This window comes from Equus quagga, chromosome 6 (assembly GCF_021613505.1).
Source record: "Equus quagga isolate Etosha38 chromosome 6, UCLA_HA_Equagga_1.0, whole genome shotgun sequence".
Taxonomy (NCBI): Eukaryota; Metazoa; Chordata; class Mammalia; order Perissodactyla; family Equidae; genus Equus; species Equus quagga.
The window spans coordinates 60,931,569-60,957,127 of NC_060272.1; the positions used below are offsets into that span (position 1 = coordinate 60,931,569).

Here is a 25,559-nt window from a genome sequence, read left to right on the forward strand (position 1 = left end):
AGAGAAAACAGGTCATATATAAAAGATCAAGAATCAGAATGGCGGGGCTGGCCGGGTGGTGCAGCAGTTAAGTTCGCATGTTCCGCTTCGGTGGCCTGAATGTTTGGCAGTGCAGGGTTTGCTGGTTCGGCTCCCAGATGCGGACCTACACACTGCTTGTCAAGCCATGTCGTGGGCAGGCGTGGGCATATAAAGTAGAGGAAGATAAGCGTGGATGTTAGCTCAGGCAGGGCCAGTCTTCCTCAGTAAAAAGAGGAGGAATGGCAGCAGATGTTAGCTCACAGCTAATCTTCCTCAAAAAAAAAAAAAAAAAGAATCAGAATGGCATTAAACTTCTTTTTTTTTTAAGATTGGCACCTCAGCTAACATCTCTTGCCAATCTTCTTCTTCTTCTTTTTCTTCTTCTTCTTCTTCTCCCCAAAACCCCCCAGTACATAGTTGTATATTCTACTTGTGAGTGCCTCTGGTTGTGTTATGTGGGATGCTGCCTCAGCGTGGCCTGTTGAGCAGTGCCATGTCTGCGCCCAGGATCTGAACCAGCGAAACCCCTGGCTGCCGAAGCAGAGCGTGTGAACTTAACCACTCGGCCATGGGGCTGGTCCCTAAACTTCTTAATAGCAATACTGAAGTCTAAAAGATAATGGAGCAAAGCCTTCAATTCTGAGGGCAATTTGAACAATGAAATTGTACTATGGCCCCTAGAACAAAATAAATATCTATAAGTCCATGCTGATATAAATAAATGAATGATAAATAAATGGAGAAGAGACAGCTCTACCCTACAAAAGAATTCCATTAATAAATGCAAGAGAAATGAGAAATAGAAAATTACCATTAAGAATATTACAGTGATAAGGGGCTGGCCCCGTGGCCCCGCGGTTAAGTTCGCACGCTCCGCTTCAGCAGCCCAGGGTTTTGCTGGTTCGGATCCTGGGCGCAGACATGGCACCGCTCATCAGGCCATGCTGAGGTGGCGTCCCATACAGCACAACAGAGGCACTCACAACTAGAGTATACAATTATGTACTGGGGGGCTTTGGGGAGAAGAAGAAGGGAAAAAAAAGAAAGAAGATTGGCAACAGATGCTAGCTCAGGTCCCAATCTTTAAAAAACAAAGAATATTGCAGTAATAATTGTAGGCAAGATTCACCGGCAAGATTCACCAATGGATGCTAAAATTAGTGGGTAAAAGTTTGAGGATAAATAGGATATTTGCATAGTCTTAAAGTGTGTCTACCAATATATTTATTAATTAAAAAAGGAATAACGGGCTGGCTCCATGGCACAGCAGTTGGGTGTACATGTTCCGATTCGGTGGCCTGAGGAGCTGTTCCAGATTGGAGGAGACTAAGAAGACTCAACAACCAAACGTAACGTGGGAACCTTACTGCATCCTAGAAAACATTATTGGAAAAACTGGTGAAATCCAAAGTCTGTAATTGAGTTAATGGTAGTTTACCAAAGTCAATTTCTTCATTGGATCATTATATTATAGCTAAGTAAGATGTTAGCATTAGGGGAAGCTGGATAAAGGCATTAGATAGAACTCTGTAATGTTTTTGCAACTTTTCTATAAGTCTAAAATTATTTCAAAATAAAAAGGAAGGGGCCAGCTCCGTGGCCGAATGGTTAAGTTCGCGCGGTCCACTGCGGCGGCCCAGGATTCGGATCCTAGGCGTGGATATGGCACCGCCCGTCAGGCCACAGTGAGGCGGCATCCCACATCCCACAACTAGAAGGACCTGCAACTAAGATATACAACTGTGTACAGGGCGAGTTTGGGGGAGATAAAGCAGAAAAAAAAAAAAAAAAAGATTGGCAACAGTTGTTAGCCCAGGTGCCAATCTTTAAAAAATAAATAGATAATAAAAATAAAAAGGCAAAAGAAAACCCTCTGAGAGAAAATTATTTCCAACCTAGAATTTTGTACCCAATCAAATTGTCAATCAATCGTGAAGATAAGAGTGATGACATTTTCAGACATGCATGAACTCGTGCACCTTTTATGAGAATAAAACAAAACAAAGACATGGGATGCAGGCAATATGGAATTAGACATGAGAGGGAAGCAAAGGCCTTTCCAGAACAAGAGCTATGCAGAGGCCTCCAGGACAACCTGTATAGATGGGAGCAAGAGGACGAATGGTTTCCAGAAGAAAGATGCCTCAAAAAAACAAAGAAACAAAACCAATAGTTTACCTTGTCTATTTGATTACATCAGTGACATTTTCAGTTTTCATAGTTTAGGGTTGTATTACTGATAAGTATGTAGAAAACTAAGCAAACAAATAGAAAAAAAAAAAAAGGCAATTATCAGCTCCTGGGGAAACAAAAAGTTGCACAGAAAGGAAGTGTAATCAGAGTACACTAAATGGCTCAGCTGTGAACAACTTGTACATAGTCAGAATAATATAAACACTAAATATTCATTCCACCAAAATATCTAAATTGGGAAGATGGGTGAAGGGAAATACATATGTGAGGGGGAGCATGAGGGAGAGTGTAAGAGAGTTAAATTCTTGTCTTCCAAGGTAGGAAGAGCATAGGTTATGCGTAAAGTTGAAAAATCAAGAAACAGCAATGCAAGCATGGAAAAACATGGAAAATGCCAGAAGACGCAGCTAAAACAGTAGCTTCTGGGGAAAAGGAATTAGAAGTTAGCAGGGGTGAGGCAGGAGACTGCTGTTTTCCATTACAAGCCTCTATTTTTACTTCACTTCTTAAACCAGATTCCTGTATTCTTTTTATAAAAATAAAAACTACATGTTGAATAATAAATAAATAAGTTGAGAGCAACCAAAACACCGCTGGTAACCATGCTTACTTAGTGGTGAGTTTAGGTGTACACAGTCAACCAGCGTGGGCTCGGTCGGGGTCTCCGCCCTGTCTGTCCGGTAGTCCCTCCTGTTCTGATTCTTGGGTAGAGCTGATCTTCACCTGACTGGGCCTCAGGGGCCCCCACTTCCTTGGTGCTTTCCTCGCCGTCCATTTGTCAGCACGTGAAGTTCGCCTCCCTTAGCCACGGACGAGTTCTTTGGTTGCCACACTGCGCTTCTGCTGTCTGCTTTGGCCCTCTGCTGCCTTGTCCCTCCTCAGGATCGCTCTGGTGGTGTCCCGGTTCCCTGGCCTCAGGGAGCCTGTGAGCTTCTTGAGGAGCTTCCTGGGGGAGTAATGCTGTGAAAACCAGCCACTAAGAAACAAGTCTTTTTTCCCCTTTCTTTCTTTTTTTTTCTTTCTATTTCACCTTCAGAAGTTTCCCAGGATGGCTGGGTTCCCTGTAGCATCTTTGCAACAAAATGCTACTCACAGCAACTAGCAAAGGAAATCCTCCGGCTTTTTGCTGTGTGCCACAGGTGAGCATGGTGAACAAGCTTCAGCTAGCCTGCTGTCTAAGGAGGACAGGATGAGAGACATGTACAGCAGAGCTCCCAAGGCGCTCCAGGGACCTGAAGTGAGAGGCAGAGGCACTGAGCCACTGCAGCCTGGGGAGAGTCGGCCGGCCGAGCCTAGCCCGGATCAGCCAAGTTCCAGACAACACACAGAACTCTGAAGAACAATGCCTATTTTTGCACGCTGCTGAGATTTTTGTGGGTTTTTCTTCCCTTAGCATTAGCTGGTTAATACAGGCACTGAATGTTGGAAACTGCCTCTCTAGGTTTAATATCAAGATTTCACAGGTTTATAAAATGAAGCTGAGGGATGGCATCCTGAGTACAACTCAGGAAAATAGTTTGAGTCTTTCTGAGCTAAAGAAAAGAAGTTCTCACCTCAGAAAGGGGTGGCGGATGGAAAAAGACCTCCTACTTACTTAGCATATGCTCTGACGTTTTATACGGGAGAGTCCAACATAAACGTGGTCATGTCAAGGGAACGAACACGCACCCCTGGATGTTGTGGAGGAGGGGGTGGCGACAACGCTACTTCTCAGCTTTAAGTTGTGTGAAATTGCATATTAGAACTCTTAAATTCCTTGGTTTCCCAGTTTCACACCTAGGCATTGTCCCTGGCCGTAAAAAGCTCTCCCATTTAGGGGGTGTTAAATTGATCTTAACGTCATGTGAATGCACTGATGAGATCCTATGCTGAGAGCAGGTTTTAGTAAAGGGTAAAGAGCAGGCAATGGGTTCTAGAAGCCAGAGATCCGGGATTGGATTCCAAGCAGAGACTCCTCTACGACGTTGACCAAAGCAGAGGGCAGGAAAGCATCATGAAGCAGGGCGAGAAATGCACCTTAGCTGGGCAGGACCCACTGGGGTTCAATCGCACCCAGCCCTGTAATAAAGCATCCCTCGTCTTTCCTGCAGTGTCAGCTCTGCTTGGAATGGGGCTGCCAGGTGGGAGAGACTCAACCAAAGCTCTGGGGTCTGGGAGTGTGGAGAGGAGGGAAACCCGGGAGGAAGGACAGGCAGATTCAAGGGCTGTGGTTCACTTGTTTGTATTCAAGGAAAAAATGGGGTGATATATCAGAATGCTGGCCAGGGTAGCCAGCGCTGAAGTCTTCTGAATTAGCAATGAGGCTGTGCTGGACTGGCTCACCTAATAAAAGCCTCCTCCCAGGCCCATGGCATTCCAAACACATGTTGGGAGCACAGGATGAGGAACCAGAAGGGAGGGAAGCAGGGAAGAGCAAGAGATGTCTGTCCAAGGGGTTCCCAGCCTCGAGGTGAGCTGCACTCTCTGAGTGTTGATCTGGGTGGGGACAGCGAAGATGGCTGTGACAGATATGAAGATGCAGGAGAGTCCTCTCTCCTCTGCTGCCCCAGGATGGCTCAGCTACAGGCGAACTGGAATGAGGTAGAAAGACAGGGCTGAGCGGGATTAGAACCAGGGAGATGGGCCAGGTGGGGCTGGCTCATGATGGCATGAGCTCAGGTTCACTTTCAGAAGGGATCAGTGACGAAGGAGAGGCCATCTGGGGCGGAATGCAGCCACGGGTCAAGGCAGCTGACAGCTATCACGAGTTGACTGTAGCTTGATTTGGGCCAGTGCTTCCCAAGGTGGGTTCTGTGATACACTATTTCTGAAGGACATGACGAGCTATTGACTTCAAAAGAGAGTTCCATGGTCCAACAAACTGGGGAAATGCTGAGTTCAATGGAATTAAACACATTTCTCTACTGCAGGACATCTCCGAGCCCTTAAATATGATGATGAGAATAGCCAATCTCTAAGGCATGGTGGGTGGGGATACGGTACAGTGTTTGATCACGGCCATGCATCCTTTCTACACAGAACATTACAGTGAATCAGTAAACTACTGATAACACTTTCCAGAGTCGGGGCTGGGCATCAGTTGGGCACCAGTACTAACGGGAAAAGGATCTGGTTCCTCGTATGTAGACACCTTCACCATTGCCACCAAGCTACTCTCCGCTGTCTAGGTCTACTTAGTTTCAGGGCCAACAGGCAAATGAATTGAGGCTTGAGACAGATTCTGCCCTTATAGAAACTGAACGGCTAAATAAACAAAGAAATGCAGGTAGAGGTCCGGTTATAAGTTTCCTAGGCACCCAGGAGGGAGGCTGGGACCCAGTGCGCCCACAGATACATGGCATGTTGACAAACCCACGCAAAACTAAAATCAAGTCTACAGCAGCCTCTCCACAAGCTGGGGACCTCGAGGCTCACAGTGGCATGCCTCGTCAGGCTTGGCTCTGGAGATAGGAGGGGCAGCTGTGGGGAGGACAAGCCCAGGGTGTCCAGCTCACCTGGTCTCAGTGACACGCAGGAGTTGACAACCTACAATCATAGCCATCCCCAACTCGCTCCCCGCAGGAGGCTCGGTAGCTTCATTGTCCCAGTTTCTCCAGGTCTCTCATGGTGCTGACTACCGTTCCATTCAGGTGCTGACAAAAATCCCTGTCCCCTGAGGCACAGGCAGAATGCTTCCTTAGAAAGGAAACAAAAGGATGCCAAGGACAAGGGATTGCAAAAGCATTTACGCCACCAAGTAACTGCAGTGTGAATATAACTCAAATCCAGTCTTAGATGGTCGGACTGACAAAGCTTCCAGTGCAGCGGCTTTTTAATTTTTACCTTGTGTTTTCTCCAGTGGGTCTGTTTAGAAGCCCAGTTTTGGGCAGTTGTTCTGCTCTAGGCCTGAACACCCTGGCACGTTTAATGGTTGGTTCTGAGATTTTCTCTCACATGAAGGAAGTGGTGATGTTGTATATTCAGGACCCGGACCATGGACCCACTCAGAGCTAAATAAATGTGAGCTTTTATTTGGATAAGAACGGCTTATTAAATGCTTACTATGTGCTCATCCTCATAACTGTATGTGCCAAGTACCACGATGCTCAGCTTCTGGATAAGGAGACCAAGCAGTTAAATGTCTTGCCCTGAATCCCACTGCTCAGGAGCTGCAGAAGCGGGTCCTAACTCAGCACTGCTTACAGCAAGGCCTGGCTTCAGGTTCCATCACATGCACTCCGTCTGGCATTGGGCAGATGCTCACCCTTCATCACCAGGTTCTTCTTCCATAGAAGGAAGATGATGACCCCTGTCCACAGAGTTCACGGGGTCGGTGTGAGGATCAGATCACACAATGAACAGAAAGGGCTTGAAGTGGAATGAGTATGCATGCAGGGTGTTAACAGCATCCAGTCCTGTTCCAAGACACCAAACAACGTGGCATCCTAAAGTTATCCCTTTCTCTAGCTCGAGCTTACAAACTGACCAGGAAAAGGAAAAAAGACAGACAGATGCGAGAAGACGGTTTTTAAAGTGGGGACCCCTGCACCAACAGCCTGAGAGCGCACAGGAGGTTAGGGAAGAGACCCCACAATCAGGTGGCTTTGAACTTGAACCTTGGAAGAATGACTCCCCCAGACCTCACTGCTGCCTCCCACCCCCACCCAACCCTTCTCCTAAAGGCTCCAGACACTAAAAATACCCCGGCCACCTGCTGCCCGGGGAGGCAGTAAATCACTGGCCCTCCAGCACCAGAATCCAGGTCAGGCCTGGCCTAACATGGCCGATGGCAGCTGACATGGGCTCGATGGGTTAGGTTCACCTCTTCCCCCAGGCAGCTATCAGGAGCCTGTCTGCAGCTCAAGAGCCAGCAGGGCTGGTAAGAGAGCGCCCCGAGGAAGCAGGGGCCATGTAGAAGGTGCTCACTGGATGTGGGGTGATGGGAGAGGGATGCGTCACAGGAGGGGAGGGGCGCCCTAGGAAAGGGCAGTGGCTCCCACGGCGGCAGGAATAGGGTCATCTCATCAAAATCCACAGATCGGAGACTCCGCTGCTGTCCTATTACCCCAGGGCCACCAGATGTCACTGTTACAGGGAGCACGAATACTTGTGATCAGCTCTGGGGGACAGGCACTAAATTTAAGGAGACGTTTCAAATCGTGGGCGCTGGGGGGCATGCCGGTGAATCCATTTCCGGCTTCCAGTTTTTACTAATTAGATCCCACCCCTCTGAGAACTGAAGTCAGTCCGACTCCCAAAACGTAACCAAAAAATGCCAAAAAATCTGTTCAACTTTATTCTCATCACAATACTGTGAATCAGAAATGAGAGGCCAAGACAGTAGGTTTATTTTTTACTAAAATGCATGCTCAACAAACACATGTGTGGGGAACAAGAAGTGGTGAGCTCTCCTGCAGCGTTGCTCAAATTTGAAAAAGTGGGGACCCCTGAGAGCATGTCCTCCACTTTGTCACCCTGCCCCCTAGTAAAACCCGTGTATCACACGTGAACCGCTGTCACCTGACCATGTGGTCCAACCAGTGAAAAATACTAACAGGACAACACAAAATCAAACTGAAATAAAGAGGCCACTCAAGTATAATGAACAGACTCAGATGATCAGAAACGTGCTTAGGTTAAATCTTTTAGATCATAAAAATAATCCAGAAAATTGAATAATTTTTACAACTTGTGGGCTCCTGGGGACATGTGTAGCACTGTTGGAAGAGAAAGATCACTTTTAAGGGAATTGGGTCCTTGCTCACTAAAAAGCTGTGTGGCCTTGGGCAGGTTATCTAACTCCTCTGAGTCTGAATCTCCACGTGTGTAAACTGGCCCTCTCCAAGGTCCCTTTAAGCAGCATAAGATTCTAGGATTCTCAGTGTGGCCTTGAGAGGCTCCTGTGCATCTGTGAAGGTGGATGTCAAAAGTAACAATGCACAGCCACTCGGGGCCGCTTCAGTGACACAGACAAGGGATGCAAACCGTCAGAATCCTGCCCTTCTGCCTCCCAGGGGACCGAGGGACACCTCCTGGAAGGGGAGGATTAAACACCTAGAACACAGCCCCACAGCACACTCAGCACACTTGATCCCTCCCTTGAAGAGCTGGGAGGTGGCCAACCAAATATTTTGAGATGTCAACTTGATCTGCGTCAACATAAGCATCTAAGGAAACTGGTTTCCAAAAATAAATGAGAACCGCTACCTACCAACCTCCGTGAGCGCATGAATTCTCACGAATGGGGGAATGTTCCGTAACACTATCCACGGTCGGCTTTGTGCGCACATGTACAACTGCTGGTTCTTCGATAAGTTCAGGGCAGGGGAGCGAGAGGAAGGAAGGGAGGTTAAACTCTCCCCAAAATGTCAGTACATGCACAGACAAGGGCTTCAGACAGAACCTAAATTTGTACTACTGGTTCTCTCTGATGACACTGGGGGTAATTTTTTTTCTTTTTGCTTATCTGAATTTTCCATTTTCAGCAATGAACATGTATCAATTGTGTAACATTTTTAAATGCAAATATATTCAGGAAAGGTAATATATCAAACCACTATTAATCATTAACACCTAAATGTAAATTAATGGATGCAATTTGCTCCCTACAGTGAGTGGTGGTGGGAAATGGATTTTGTTAGCTCTGGGGTCTGCCAGGGTGTCAAGGCAGTGGGAAGGGGGAGAGAAGATGCAGAGATTCCAAAACGGCCCTGCGTGGAGGAGGCCTGCCAGGCCCTACCTGTGACCTGGTGGGCATTTAATTAAAATTAAGGATGGCAATGGTTAATCTTCCCTATGCAAGGCTTTGCCCAAGTAAATTATCTTATAAATTATCTTTAAATCCAAACTCCAGCTTTCATAACAAACAAACTGAAAACGGTTCACAGATTTTAATAATAATTTAAAAATAAAGAAAAACAAACAAAGGATTTGTCTCCAAGCTTTTTTTTTTGGTGAGAAAGATTGGCCCTGAGCTAACATCTGTTGCCAATCTTCCTCTTTTTTTTTTTTCTCCCCAAAGCCCCAGTAAATAGTTGTATATCCAATTATAGGTCATTCTAGTTCTTCTATGTGGGATGCCGCCACAGCATGGCCTGATGAGTGGTGGGTAGGTCTACACCCAGGATCCAAAATGGCAAACCCTGGGCCACCAAGGCAGAGTGCATGAACTTAACCACTCAGCCACAGGGCCGTCACCTTCTCCAAGCTTTTTGCATTTTGGTTTCCATCAAGCCTTCCTTCAGCAAAATTTTATTTTACAATTTCACATTGCAATTTGTAGACTTTTCCTGGAGCCCCAGTGCTAATACTTCAGGAGTTGTAGAGCTGACATACTTAAATACAAGGAAACTTCATCATTTAGACTCCGAATTTAGATGGGTTATGCTGATATTTACCTCAACATTATCTGGAAAGGAAGAATTTTCAAAGGAAATTTATGGTGTAAACAATACTGGGGAGGGATGGACTGTTTGCAGAAATCCAGTTACCTTCCATGTAAGCAAGTCATGACCTACTGCAAATCATTTTATATATTCATCCAAATATGTCTTCTACGGCTGGCTCCTGGGCAACAAATGGGACAAAATGGGAGTGGTGGGTACTAGAGTAAATGATCTCTAAGGTCTCAAGCAAAATTTAGACTTTTAAAATAAATTCAAACTATCACCTCCAAGTAGTTGGAGATATTGGGGCTTGAGGAGGGGAACCACATTGAAAGTCGTGACTGATTTAACTGAATCTAAGATGCCATTGATTATAAGACTCATCATATTTTTGAAATAAAATATCACTGCCAACTAAACTATGACACATCCACTGTAAAATGCATTCTAAATTTTTTTTTTTTTTTTTGGTGAGGAAGACTGGCCCTGAGTTCACATCTGTTGCCAATCTTCCTCTTTTTGCTTGAGGAAGACTGTCTCTGAGCTAACATCTGGACCAATCTTCCTCTATTTTGTATGTGGGTCACCACCACAGCATGGCTTGATGAGCAGCGCATAGGTTAGTGCCTGGGATTCGAACCTGTGAGCCCCAGGCCACCAAAGTAGAGCCCATACAAACTTAACCATTATGCCACTGGGCCGGCCCCATGCATAGAATGCATGCCCCATGCATAAAAATTAGAAATTTTTAAAATGTTAAAATGTGGGAAGGAATATCTTAGTATTAATGAAATACAGTATTACCTAGCACACCTTGGCCCCACCTCCCTGTGACAGGGAGATGGGTTTCTATTCACAGTGACCTGTTAAGACTTTCATACGGCAACACCAACCCTTCTCCCAACTCATTTACTTCACAGTTAAAACATTTAGATCCTTCCTGACTCGGCAGTGGAGTGTATCTGCACCCAAAGTTCCTGTCAGTGTCTACGATCTCCATTGCTCTCCCACTCAATGCTCAGCAAAAACTCAGTTGAGAGAAATCGTGTTTTCAGGGCTGCCTGCAGGATATGCAGCCCATCCATTTTTCTCTACTCTGTTAACCCTTGGATTGAGCCAGGTCAGCAGAAAGCAAAGTACTGGAAACAAAGAGGTAATCCCTCATGGAAAGGCCTGCACGGACTCTCTCTCTGGCATCCTGCCTTCAGCCCACATCGGGGACACTGTCAGGAATGGCCCGAGTTGTACTGCATCTGTTGTCGAGACAGAGCATGCTCTTCATGAGGACCCACTGGAGCCATTTTTTTTCAGGTCTTCATACCAGGAATTTCCTAAACTTTTGAAATTAAACTATGACATATGAACAGAAAAGCACACCATTCTTAAGCGTATAGCTGAATGAATTATCACAAATTAAAACTGCTGCTCAAATGAAAAAAAAATAGAACATTACCAGCATCTCAGAAGACCCCTCATGACTACTCACCATCACCCACCCTCTTCCCCAAAGGCAACCCTTGGCCTGACTCCTAGCACCATAGTTTTCTCTGTTTTTGAAACTCACATGAATGGAATCATACAATATGTACTCTTTTAGTCTGGCTTCTTTCACTTATCAGTATGTCTGTGAAATTCATCCATGTTGTTATGAGTAGAAGTAGGGTGTTAATTTTCGTTCCTATGATTTTCATTGTATAGTAGTCCATTGTATGCATATACCACAAAGGATTTGCTTAGATTGTTTCCGGTTTGGGCTTACTATGAATAATGCTGCCATTCTGGCGCCCTGAGTAAGCATTTCTGTGCAGTATCCACCTGAGAGTCAGATGGCTGGGTTATGGGGCATGCACATGTTCAGCTTTCATAGCTATTTCAAAACAGTTTTCCACTTTACGTTCCAACCAGCAGTGCATGAGAGTTTGAGTTGCTCCACATTTTCACTGACACTCATCGCTGTCAGTCTTTTTCTTTTTAGCCATTTTGATAGGTGTGTAGTAACATCTTATGGTGGTCTTAATTCTCATTTCCCAAATTCTCATTTGCAGATTCTCTTTTGTGAAGTATTTATTTGAATATTTTGCCATCTTTTCTATTAGATTCCATGTCTTTTTCTAATTGATTTACAGTTCTTTAACTATACTTGGGTTGGATCTTCTGTCAGTTATATGTACTGCCAAACATTGCGAATTTTTGTATACTTTTTAAGAATATATTTTTCTATTTTTTTCTTCTTGAAGCTTTATCATTTGCCTTTCACTTTAAAATCAACAATTCGCCTGTGATTGATATTGTGCATGGTGTGAAGTAAGGATCCAGATTCACTTTTTCTCATATGGACATGCAACTGACCTGGCACCATTTATTGAAAAGAGCATCCTTTCCCCATTGTTCTGCAGTGGCACCTTTGTCATAAATCCAGTGTCCATATATGAGAAGGTCTGTTCTGGACTCTCTAGTCTGTCCCATTGGTCTATCTGATTATTCCTGTGCCAATACTCCATTTCCTTAATTACTGTACCTTTATATTAAGATTTGATGTCTGGTTAAAAGCATCCTATTTGCAACAACACGGATGGAACTTGAGGGTATTATGTTAAGTGAAATAAGCCAGACAGAGAAAGACAAACATCAAATGATTTCAGTCATATGTGAAAGATAAACAAACACAGGGATAAAGGACAGATTAGTGGTTACCAGAGGAGAAGGGGAATGGGAGGGTGGGAGAAAGGGCTAAAGGGGCACATATGTATGGTGATGGATAAAAATTAGACTATTGGTGGTGAGCACAATGCTGTCTATACAGAAACTGATAATGTATAATAATGTACACCTGAAATTACACAATGTTATAAACCAATATGACCTCAATAATTTTTTTTTTTTATAGATTGGCACCTGAGCTGACAAGTGTTGCCAATCTTTTTTTTTCTCCTTTGTCTCCCCAAATCCTCCCAGTAAATAGGTGTGTATATATATATATATATTTTTTTTTCAGTTGTGGGTCCTTCTAGTTGTGGCATGTGGGACGCCGCCTCAGCGTGGCCTGAAGAGCGGTGCCATGTCTGCACCCGGGATCCGAACCAAAGAAACCCTGGGTCACTGAAGCGGAGCATGTGAACTTGACCACTCGGCCATGAGGCCAGCCCCCTCAATAAAATAATTTAAAAAAAAGATTTGATGTCTGGTGGAATAAGTACTCCAACTTTGTTCTACTACAAAGTTATTAGCTTTCTTGGCCCTTTGCATTTACATAAAATATCTTAAAATCAACTTGTTAATTATCATTTTTACAAAATCTGCTGGGATTCTGATTGGGATTACACTGAATCTATAGATCAACTTGGGGAGAACTGCCTTCTTTACAATATTGAGCCTTCCAATCCATAAACATGACATCTCTCTCTTATTTAGGTCTTATTTAACTTCTCTCAAAGTTTTATAGTTTCTTTTTTTCTTTTGTGTAGGTGTTGCACATCTTTCATTTTTTCCCTAAATATTGGAATGTTTTGATGCTATAGTGAATGGTATTTTTAAAACTTCTATTGTAATTGTTTATTGGGAACTGGTTTGCTTTTTTTGTTGTTTTTTTTTTAAAGATTTTATTTTTTCCTTTTTCTCCCCAAAGCCCCCCAGTACATAGTTGTATATTCTTCATTGTGGGTCCTTCTAGTTGTGGCATGTGGGACGCTGCCTCACCGTGGTTTGATGAGCAGTGACATGTCCACGCCCAGGATTCGAACCAAGGAAACACTGCGCTGCCTGCAGCGGAGCGCGCGAACTTAACCACTCGACCACGGGGCCAGCCCCAGAACTGGTTTGTTTTTAATCTCATGAATACTGAATTGAGTTACTCACTGTTTCCCTACCTGATGTTCCATGAAACATCACCCCACTTGCTGAAGTGGTCTGTTACACATGCTGGGAAAAGTTGGGTTAAACACTTCTGCAGGACTCCTACAGCCTTTAACGTGCTAATACAATATTCCTCAAACTTACGTGGCTACACTTATTCAATACCATAGTCAGGTATCATTCAGGATAAAAGTGTAGAAAACAGCAATTACTCCAGGTGTTTTCTGGAGCAACTTCTGGTGTTTTAATTATAGGGAATTAGGTGCTTACAAAAACCACCGGGGGCTGCAAGAGCAGGTGCTTGGCTAAGCTTCCAGGAATGACTCCCAGATGACTGCAGAATGGACCCTCCCAAGGGAGGCACTACCAGTGAGACCACCCCTGGAGCTACTCAGCCCACAAACCCTTTATTCTTGTTGCCCCAACTACAACTGCCTCTCAATACCTGGGAAGTTGAACACTTGGTGTGCTAATGCCCCAAACCCTCACATTTCCATGACCTCGCTTGCCACCACAAAATAACAAAAAAAAACAAAGAACAGTTGAAAACAGTCTCCATGCTTTCACCCTCCAAATCTCTCTCAAGTACCTGTGAAAGGTGAAACAAGTTTTGCACCCAGGACCATAAGCTACAGTTCTCTGCAGAATAAGATGGAAACATAGAAGGAGGGGGAACACAGACTGAGCTCTCTGAGTGACAGGATCCAGCACAACTTATCAAGTGCCTGGTGCATGCGCCAGGGACCTTTCCAGGCAGAGAACACATCTGTGAACTTGCAGTCTAGTAAGAAAGGCAGGTGGTAAACAAGTTCATGGGAGTACCTGCTCCACATCTCCGACAGAATCGTTCTAACCATCTCTCAAAACTAGTGTCTATGAAACACAATGTGGTCATGTTTCCCTCACGAACCTGAAGGTAAGCACCAAATTTGTGCTTCACGTCTATCAATTACATACGACGTTACGGCAGGCATTTTCCATATTAACTTTACCTTCATCTCATTCTTTCTCACTCTTACTTTCCCTATGTTCCTAGTTCCTGATGGACTTTTTATCATAATGCACTTTGTAGGTCTGTAAGGTATCCCAAATCTTCCTCTTTGAAAAAGGACAGATATAAATGAATCAGCTGTCTGTGTGAGACCCCAGTGTTCACTCATGAGGAGTGAGCCCACTCACAACTTCCTACTCCTATCATTTTTTGCTAGCTTCACAAATTTGATAAAGTACAAATGTAAAACAGAAGCATGCCTTTCATTTCTGGTTTCACTTTGGTAACTAAAAGACTAATGGGAAGATTAAAGTTGGAGCAACATGCTCTTTGGATAAAAAATTAATAACATGCTTTACAGTATTTTATGATAATAGGCTTTATTAATGTGGAACAATTAATACTAGCCATAAAAATGTATAATTAAATGTGTTATTATTACAAATTAAAATTTATTCCCTACATTGCCATTTAATTGGAAAAAAACAACAATAAAACTTGCCACCTTACAATCAATTTGAAATAACTTGTTCAGGAACAACAATATAAAAAGAAAATGTAGGCTGGAATGTATTACATTTGGCCAAACAAAAAGGTTTGATCTATTCTGGCTCATAAAGCAAGATAATTATTGTTTATGATTTTGAAAACTCACTGAAACTTTTTCCTTGAACTGGTTCCTTTGAAATGCATTTTCTTGAGTTCTACCAACGACTGCCACAGTAAGAGTCCTGGGATCAGGACCCATACACTATTGAAAAATACCAGATAGACCCAAAAGTAGAGCCAGTTGTTGGTGTTGAGGTTGGGGCTTCCCATAAGCCAGTCTGGGGCGAAGGTCATCCACCCGCCATACAATTCACACACGCACAGGGTAATCTGGATGAAATGCCTGTTAGAGAGAAAGAAACAGGGGATGAAACTGCCAGCCGGGCACAGTGTGGCACCCTGAGTCACGACATCTTTTCTTTAATGGCAGCATCAACACAGTCTTCCAAGGCAGAAAACCTCTCCGAAGTTGGACCTCAGGTTTCACGTAGCACCCCTTTGATGGGGCAGGCCAATCTAATTAACGGAGACCCATGCTTTCCTGGGAGGAGCACCACTACCCTTTCTAGAAGATTATTCTCAGAGTTAAATAGGTCTCTCAGGTGTCCTGTCCTAGTCTTAGGAAGATTTTACTGAGGTCACCCCTGACCTAGCACACAGACCTGAATGTGAATCTTGCTACAAGCTGCAATTTCACTAGTTGTCAAAGGAGATAACAATAATAGTCCTTTTCTCAAATACTATTGTGCAGATTCAATGAGATAGGTAGATAAAGGGCTGAGCGCTGTGCCTGGCACATAGTAAGTATTCAACAATACAGATATTATCAGTGTTTGAAACAATCAACAGATGGGTGCATGTAGTAAGTCTGCAATCAAGATCATGGAGTCAAAGATACATAAAGGCACCAGGGAGACATTTAATTTTTCTTGCCAACTATCTATGTGAAATTGTGGGGAGGGGATTGGATTAAATGACCTTCAAGGTCTCTTTCAAATCTGAAATTTTGTGATGAAGCCTTAGACAAGACTTCTTCAATACAAGATGGTGGAAAATTGAATGCAATTGTGCCTACTCCACATTGTTTCATGGAGTCACCCCCAGCGTGGCAATCCACTTGCCCGGGTCACGTGTCCGCAAGGAGAGGAAGGAAAAGGGAGGGTGGTGTGATCAAGTCTCAGAGTCTGACTGGTGGAGGGTTAGTCTTCCATCTTTCTCCACCTCCTCCGCTTCTGCCGTCTTTGTACCCTCCACAACATGCTGCTGAAAAGGTTCCTGACTTATCTTGTACGTCTAACTCAGAATTACATAAAGAATTTACTTTGTGTCAGGTGGAATAGGCATTTTCTAGAGTGAGTTGGGGAAAAAAAGGATGGAAATGTTACCTTTTTATTCTCCAAAAATATTGGTGGCAAACCATCCAGTGCTGTTAACACTGTGCTCACCTCTCCAGTGACTAGGTTGTTACTACAGTCACTTTTCTCACATTTTTTACTTTGAACAGTCTAAAATTATCCTGGTGGCACCATGATCCTTATCTAACATCAAACAATTTTCATTTCTACTCTGCTTTTCACCTAATAAAGAAATGTGATCTAATCTACTCCAAATGTCACTTAGGTGTTTGGACAGCTAATGCCTCTCCTTTTTCAGTGGGACAGGAGAAGACACTTACCGGTAATATTTCTCTTTGACTATGGCATAAATGAGGACCAATGCCAGAGACCCATCCACGACAACGGTCAGCATTTCCAGAGACACAATGGTTGGATCAAAATAAAGCCATCTTGCATCAGCTTTGCCATATTCTTTCCCTAAAAACAAAATACATTTCGTCACTCATCTGGCAATCATTTTTATGACAGTCAAGGGAAATGACCTTTTTTCCCTTACAGAGGAGATAAGCAGAACTGCCATTCTCTCCACATTCTTCATCACGCCTCAGTGGAAGGCAAGAGAAACCCCGAGACTAAAACGCATTTGCGACCTGACACAAGTAACAACAGTATCGTGTTATATTTGTAAAGTAATTTACAGCTTCCAAGGTGCTTTCACATATGCGCCCTCTTCGCCCTCTCCCTTTTCATTATCAGCAGCAGAATTCTAAGTTAATGTGGCCGAGTCAGATTTTGCAAAGACAATCTTTAATTATTACCTTGGTAAATGCCTCATAGTTCCTTACTTCAAAATTTCAATACAAAGTCTGTAAGTATAATTGAGATGCGGGAAAATTGTTTTAAAGGAAATGTTTATAAAAAACACAAGTTTATTAATAATTGAAGAGAAACTGAGTGCTGACGGGGCAGCAGGAGGGGAATGATAATGACACAGCCTAGACTCTACAACGAATCCAAAATGGACAGAGGGGGTGCCTCAGTCTGCTATGGGGACAGGATTCACCAACAACAACCACCACACAAAGCCTCAGTTGTGCTGACCAGGGAGCGTGTAAGCCCTAAGAAATCTTTCCAGATCCGATTATCGGGAAGGTTTCTTCTAGAAAGCACCATGAGGCCAGAAAATCTTTTTAGAGCTGGACTGAGAGGTAGGCACTGGGTGAAGACATTCCCCTCCCTCCCTCCCTCCTTCTCTCTTTTCCTTCCTCCCTTCATCTCTCCTCTCCTCTCTTCCTCCCTCCCCGCCTCCCCCCCCTCACTTCCTTCCTCCTTCCCTCCCTCCCTCCCTCTCTCTTTCCTTTTTAATTTATCAAAGTAATACATGCAGGTCCTAAGATCTCAAATCATCAAAGTAAAAAAAACCCCATCTCTTCTCTCTTTAACCACTGTTCTCATATTATTTAGAAAAGGTATGAATGATCAAAAATCACTATGTCATGATTGGTCTGAGCAGCACAAAGCTCCAGTCTCTTAATGGCCAGAGTCAGGATCCCTTGGAGCTGGGACAAAGGGTTCTAATGAAAGGCTGTCCTGAGAGAAAGGACGGCCAGTAAACAGGATTAGCTATTTAATGAGATAACACACAGACACAGGCTGAGAGGAGACTCTGAAAGGCCAGACACAACGAGCAGACCAGGCAGATCTGTCCAGCCTGGCCTTAGCTGACTGCCAGCCATGAACTAACTGGAAAACAACATAATAGTGAAAGTAACAGTTTTTCCTTTAAATTTAAACATATATACAATAGGTGAAACATACCATCTAGTACATCCAAAATCTAAAGCAATGTCACTTAAGTAAAATGCCACTGCTTTCGGGACGAAGAGATTAGTGGCTGTTTAGACATTCACAAAAAACACAAATCTTTTGGAGCACATGGAAGGCTCTGTGCTTGGCCTTAAGAATGCGGCAGACACTAGCACACAAACTCTGCCCACCAGTGGTGCACATTCTATGAGGTCAAACCACGCAATAAGTGATGTGACAGAGTATGGGGACATGAAGGAAGTGGCACTTAAGCCAGACGAGGAAGAGGAGGTGTTGTTGGTGAGAGTGGGATTCCTGCCTGAGTTATGGGGAGGGCCCTCCACACAACGAGCGTCATTGGACAGATGAGGCTCAGGGCAGTTCATTAGTCACCTACGCTCACAGCCTGGAGGAGGAGGCCAGTGTGCCACAAAGGGCCACAGGGCGGTTGCACTGGAAGTGGAGTGAACAAGGAGGAGCTGTGGGAAGCAGGGCTGGTAGTAACAAGAGGAGAGGGTGAGCCCTGGTTCCCTATGCAGGCACTGGGCCTGGTCCCCGCCGCGAGGAAGGTTGTTTGCCTGGGGACCTTACAGGTGGAAGCGGAGTGGGGAGGGGACTCGCAGTTAGCCCTTTGAGCCCTCTGGATCTCACCAGATGTCAAGGCACACAGAATATTGGATCTTCATTTGAGGCCTTACAGCACAAGAGGTGCCCTGGGCAGGGTGAAGGAGAAGGGTGTTTCAGGGAGGAGCATGTGCAAAGGCCTGGAGCTGAGAGAACATGGAATGTCTGAAACTACATTTAATTCAGTGAAGCTGAAGAAGACAGTGTGTGTATGTGTGGGGCGGGGGGGCAAGGTTAATGCTGGAGAGGAAGGCGGGGAGGATGGGAAAAGCAGGCCGGCCACCCACAGGTCCCAGGGCATCACGCCTCTGGCATCCTCTGCTGCTTAACCTTGACCATCTCTTTGCTGGTTAAACACCTAGTCAGCAAAAGGACAAACAGAGCACCAATAAGCCTAAGGATGTGACGGTTATCATTTATTTTGTGACTGACTGCCAGGCGTAGACAGAGCTTTAGAAGGAAAGATGCACACCAAGGGCTGGAGCAGCAGAGCCACAGCTGTGCCACGGAGGAGATTAGGGGATGGTAAGTGCGACAACAACTTTCTTCTTGACGGAGCTCGAGTCAGGCTCTTCTGAGCCCTCTTCTTGACAAGGCCTCAGCCTTGGGGTGTGTCCTTGGCCTGCTTAGTCCAGTTTTAGCAAGAATCCTGCTGAATCAGTTTAGCAAAAGTCCCCCATTCTTGGTATCTTATCAGCCTTTTTCTCCCCTGGCTTTATTGAGACATCATTGACGTACGGCATTGTGTAAGTTTAAGGTGTACGGCATAATGACTTCACTGACACATAGCATGAAACGATGACCACAGTAAAGGCTAGTTGATATCCATCATCTCATATAAACACAAAAAAATAAGATAAAAAAGTTGGTTTTTTTCCTTGTGATGAGAACTCTTAGGATCTACTCTCTTAACAACTTACAGCAGTGTTAACTATAGTCATCATGTTGTACATTACATTCCCAGTACTTATTTATCTTATAACTGGAAATTCGTAGCTTTTGACCACCTTCATTCAATTACCCCGCCCTCTGCCACCTCTGGTAACCACAAATATGATTTCTGTTTCTTTGAGTTTAGGTTGTTTCTTTGTTTAAGATTCCACATATAAGGGAGATTATACAGTATTTGTCTTTCTCTGTCTAGCTTATCTCACCTAGCATAATGCCCTCAAGGTCCATGCATGGTGTCACAAATGACAGGATTTCCTTCTTTTTAATGACTGAATAATATTCCATTGTGTGTGTGTGTGTGTGTGTGTATATATATATATATATATATATACCACAACTTCTTTATCCATTCATTTGTCGATGGACACTTAGGTTATTTCCATGTCTTGGCTATTGTAAATAATGCTGCTATGAATGTGGGGGTGCAGACATCTGATCACTTTTGATATTTGATCAAATTCCTCCTCGCCCACCCTCTCCATCTTATCACCTGGCCTGCCTTCAGCAAGAATCCTACTCAGTTGCTCTATCAAGAATCCCTGTAGTCTTGATGTTTCTTCTTAGTAATTTTCCATCCACTGACCCCTACCTGGCTCCTTGGCTGTAAATCCCCACTTGTCGTCGCTGCTTTTAGAGTTGAGCCTGATCTCTCTTCCCTACTGCAAGACCCCTATTGCAACTGGTTCCTCTTTAAGAATTAAAGAATAATTTTTCTTTAATGGGGTCTACATAATGTTTGTAGCCCAGCTCTATATCCTGGTGAATCAAAGGACGGGCCACCGATTAACATGTGGGAGGTCTTAACCCAGACCCTCTGAATCAGCATCTGTAGTTTAACAAGAGCCCCAGGCAATTCTGTGCACATTAAAATCCGAAAAGCACTGCCTTATATTATTTACATCATGGATTATCACTTTTGTGAGAATAAAGGGCACCTCTATTAAATGATTTTCCACTTTTTGTAAGGTGAAAATGTAAATTGAAGATGACGGATAAAGATCATGTTACACATTTGCATTTCACGGGTCTGAGCCAAATCTGGGCTGTTCCCTTTCTCTGATGCCAGGCAGGGCCACCAGGACAGAAGGACAATGACTTGGGCTGGGTCCTTCAGCCCCTGGGCTTCCCCGGCAGTTCTCAAGCACAGTTTAATCCAGCCTAATGACCAGAAAGGGCTCGGCTGTGTTTCACTCAGACCCTGGAACTGAAGGAGTGGGATTCCAGGTGCGAGGGCGCAGGCTCCCTGAGCGACACTGGCAAGGACCTGAGAGGCATCAGAGAGGACACATGTTTTGCTCTGAGAAGCACTAAACTGTAGCTGACTCAATTCTCTAGAAGTTTCCTAACACTAGTGGTGAACAGCTGTCCCAACACAGATCCGGGCTGGAGGATATGATTTCAGAATCACGGGAAAAAGGTGATGAACAATGCAGAATTTCAGACATGAAGTCTGAAGAAGTTATCCTGTGCAAGGCAGTTCCATGAGAGTGGCAAAGGACCCTGTTGTTGCACAGCTCATCTATTTGTCAAAATTCACATACGACCTGGGAGGGCGTCGATACTGACTGACTGAATGTTGATTGATTTACAGTGAGCATGAAGAAGATAGGGAAAACTAGTGAATACCTCCGCAGAGCAGGGAGATTTTTGGAAATTATCTACAAGACTACAGATATATATATATATATAATAGATACGCAAATATATATATATATACACACACAATAAGAAGAAAGTTGGTATTAAATGTATGAACACCCAGCTTAAATATTGCAAGCTCTTCAATCTGCACTCACTACAAACATTTTTTAATATACAGTTTTACTGAGATATAATTCACGTGCCATATAACTCATCCATTTAAAGTGTACAATTCTACATATTCTTTTAGTATATTTACAGATTGGAGTCACCACCATCTAATTCGAGAACATTTCATTACCCCCCAAAAGAAACCCATACCCATTGTCAGTCACTCCCATCTCCCATTTCCCCCACCCCTCCCCCCATGATCCTAGTCAATCACTAATCTATAATCCGTCTCTATAGAGTCATCTATTCTGGACATTTCATATCAATGAAATAATGCAATACGTGATACAGGCACTCATTTAATTGACTTGCAATTGATCTCAAACATTTTAAATGCAAATGTTTTAAATTACTTACACAATGAAGCAATCAAGCCATCAGAATCTGCAATGTTCCCTACCAAAGACAAGTAGACGAAAGGGCCTTCCTGAGAGAAGAAAAGGAAAATACGCTCTAATTTCGCATCACAACCACAGGATGGCACCGCGGAGACGTGGCATTGCCTGGCAGCATTCCCCAGGAGCCCACACCCCAGTCAGTGCACCTGACCTGAAGGCTGCACCTACACAGCCCTGTGGGGTGCGATCCTGGAGCCCGGCTCCCAGGTCTTGGAAATAACTATGTCCAAAGTGAATGTTTATATAGTAAATGCTGTTTTTCAATGATTGGCATTATTAAATCAGAGCTGTGTTCTTACGGGGAAAAGATAAGTTGAAAATTTTGCACAAGGAAAGAGCTTAAATGTTATATTAAATAGGCTAAATTCTGGAGTATGCCAGGCATTTTCCACCTGTGAGAAGTACCTCACAGCAGTTTATTTTGTCTCACCTCAAAAAAAATCCAAGCTCTTTCTTAACAAAAGTGATATTCACCTATCAGAGTTGAATTAATTCTTTTTCCTGCATCAGGGCAAATTTCAGAAAATTAAAAAAGCTTACAGGCTACATTTTTTTTTCCTGGAGGGTTTTATAAAGGGGTTTTTTTTGGTGAAGAAAATTGGCCTGAGCTAACATCTGTTGCCAATCTTTCTTTTTTGTTTTTTCTCCCCAAATCCCCAGTACATAGCTGTATATCCCAGTTGTAAGGCATTCTAGTTCTTCTACGGGGGACGCCACCACAGCATGCCTTGATGAGCAGTGTGTAGGTCTGTGCCCGGGATCTGAACCGGCAAACCCCAGGCTGCTGAAGTGGAGCGTGCAAACTTAACCACTCAGCCGTGGGGCCAGCCCCTACAGGCTACATGTTAAATTTTCGGCAGTGAAATATCTGTAGTTACATTTAGTATTTTCTCATCATTAAATTTCAAAAACTAATTAACTAGAGTTCACTAGGATATCTGACTGTCATGTCACTCCTCTGAACAAATTTTGCTGCCAGTCAATACAACTTTTTTTCTCATTTTTTTTTTACCAAAGCAATTGCTTATATGACATTAAAATTGTGTCTCTGCCTCATCTCCCTCACTTTTAGTACCATTTCCCAGAGGTTGCTACTTAGAATCACTGTCTTAGTTCTGGGGATTATCTTCATAACTCATAATATACTTAGACTGCTATTTCTGTAGACATTATAATTAACTGTGCATCCTGAAAAATTATGATTTAATTTATACTGCTTCCTCTCCCCTTCCCAGTCCTTCCAGTTTTTGATAGTGTAGAGGAGGAAAACCTTCCTTCTACCCTCTTATACTCTGTAGCCAGAACCTTAAGATTCTGGCTTAAGAAATAACTGACATAAGACAGAAGACAAGCATACAAATTTTATTTAACGTTTTTACATGTACACAGGAGTCTTGAAAGGAAAACAAACACCTGAAGAAGCTGTTAGGCCCAAAAGCTTATATACATTTCACGCAAAGAACGATAAATTAAGGGGATGTGACAAGACAAAGGGACTTGGGTTAGGGACAGTAAATTGTGGGAAAGTGACTAAGAACCCTATGGGGGAAACTAATGGAAGATAAGAGTTATTTCAGTAGGTTTGCTTGTACAGGTCCATTTTGGCACTGAGGCCCAGGCTCTGTCGATAAGAACCTTCCTGTCTTCCTGGTACAGGCAGGGCACTTTTCCCACGGGAACTTAATGACTTGATTTTAGGAAGAAAGGGGGAGGTCAGAGAGTTCTTCCTGCACCCGCTCTTCTCAAGTGCTTTCGGCTCAAAATAACAAATATGCCAAAGTGGCATATTTTGGAGTGGCATGCTCTGAACCCCTTCAAATAGCTAGAGTATATTGTTCTCTTTAATTCTATTAGTTACCCAATCTAGTTACCCAAATTTGTAACTCAGGTAATAAATTAAAACCTCAGCTTACTCACGCATCAATGTGGTGCAGCATTTGGACTTCTTGTCATATAGGAAGAGTGTGACAGCCCCACCGGGCTCTCTCTCTCCCCCACCATTCCCACCTCTCAACTTCTCCACTTTGCTTGTACATTGTTGGGACTGATTACACTTCCATTCTTGTTCCGTAAATATATTCCTCTTACCTATTTTATCTGTAAGTGGATTTTAACGTTGAAAAGCCAGTCAACAGCATTTTAAACATGGTGATTACGTAAATATCGTTCACTGCAATAGGCCACAACTTCTTTTTTTACAGACCCAGTATTTTGACTCTTGTTTCACCTAAGGAGAAGGTGGCAAATGGAATATTCTTTCTTACATCCCTAAATTTCTCAAAATCATGCTATATTTTAGTTTGCTTTGTATTTGGGCTGTGACTTTAAGACATTCTTATTTCTGCTACAGTTGGTAATCACCTTTCTTTTCCTCTGATTGAGAGAAGAAACCTGACTTTCTCCACATCTCATTAATACCTTTCAGCTTCTTATCCATTCCAAGCTCTGTTGAATAGAAGTTTTGAAGCTGGCTTATTTTGTCTTTTCTTGACACTTTGTAAGTTACTTAACTGGTAAATGTGGTTCATCTCAGAGTATATGTAAAAATTCTATTCTTTAAAGGAGATTTTTAAAAATTACATATGAGATAAATAGCAATGTTTTAAAATAAGAAGTACTTCCAGTCCACTTTGTGATTCTTTATTTTCACCAATTGATTTTTTATTTTTAGCAGAGCCATAGGAAATCCAGACCACTTCCCTGACTTGGCCTGGGAACTTTCTAGACAAAATACATCCACTGGAATGGCCAGTAGAGGCAATGAGACTGGGTTGAATTTGACCCTCTCTAGGCCTCAGTCCATCTATCTGTAAGACGAAGGACTTCCTAAAATTAGATGGTGGATCTCATCCTAAAACTAGATGTGACTTCCTCTAGCAACCTCTTCAACTGGAGCCATAAGCAAAACATGGACTCCGACCTTAGGTCCAGGATCTTTCATCAGAAGCAACTCTGTGGATAAGAGGAAGATGGGGACCTGACATTCAACAACATGCAGGGACCTATGAGCATATAACAGATTGGTTCCCTTTTACATCCACCTGTTGAAGTTCTAGTCCTTTTTCAAATCCCAGCTGAAACCCTCCTTCTTCCAAGAAACCTCCCCAAACCTTCTACTGAGGATTAACTTCTCACTCTCCCTTGTTACTAAATTTGTGTTCTGTAATCAACTGTCTGCTGGTTATGGAGGTTCAGCGCCCATTGGATCACACATCTCTGGGGTCTGGGATGTTGTCTTCTCTCTCGTAATCCTCAAGAACTCAGGATGGTATTTTGTGTTGAGTATTTGCTAACTGTGAATTAATGATAAGTTCACATAATGAATTCCTTTTAGCTACCATGAATAATGCTGCTATGAATACTGGAGTGCAGGTATCTGTCTGAGTCCCTATTTTCAATTTCTTTGGGTATTTATGTTGAAGTGGAATTGCTGGATTGTATGGTAATTCTACGTTTTGCTTTTTGAGGAACCTCACACGGTTTTCCACAGAGGCCGCATTGTTTTACATTCTCACCAGCAGGACACTGTGTTCCAAGTTTCTCCACATCCTTGTCAAGACTTGTTATTTTCCCTTGTTGTTGTTGTTGTTTTTTACAATAGCCATCCTAATGAGAATAAAGTGGTGTCTCATTGTGGTTTTGATTTGCATTTCCCTAATGA

General features: G+C 43.4%; 1 protein-coding gene across 2 annotated transcripts in view; it reads right to left on the bottom strand.

Moving 5' to 3' along the window:
* Positions 1-14,784: 14,784 nt before the first annotated feature.
* EBPL (EBP like) overlaps positions 14,785-25,559 on the bottom strand; it is a 41,137-nt gene continuing 30,362 nt past the window's right edge. The window contains exons 2-4 of one of the 2 annotated variants that reach the window (XM_046663650.1): positions 21,858-21,927; positions 16,646-16,784; positions 14,785-15,313 (exon numbers count right to left, since the gene is read on the bottom strand). In XM_046663650.1, the coding sequence (XP_046519606.1) occupies positions 15,073-15,313; positions 16,646-16,784; positions 21,858-21,927 (450 nt within the window). In that variant the 3' untranslated portion in view covers positions 14,785-15,072. The remainder of the gene's footprint in view (positions 15,314-16,645; positions 16,785-21,857; positions 21,928-25,559) is intronic. The other variant, XM_046663649.1, reaches the window with a different exon arrangement.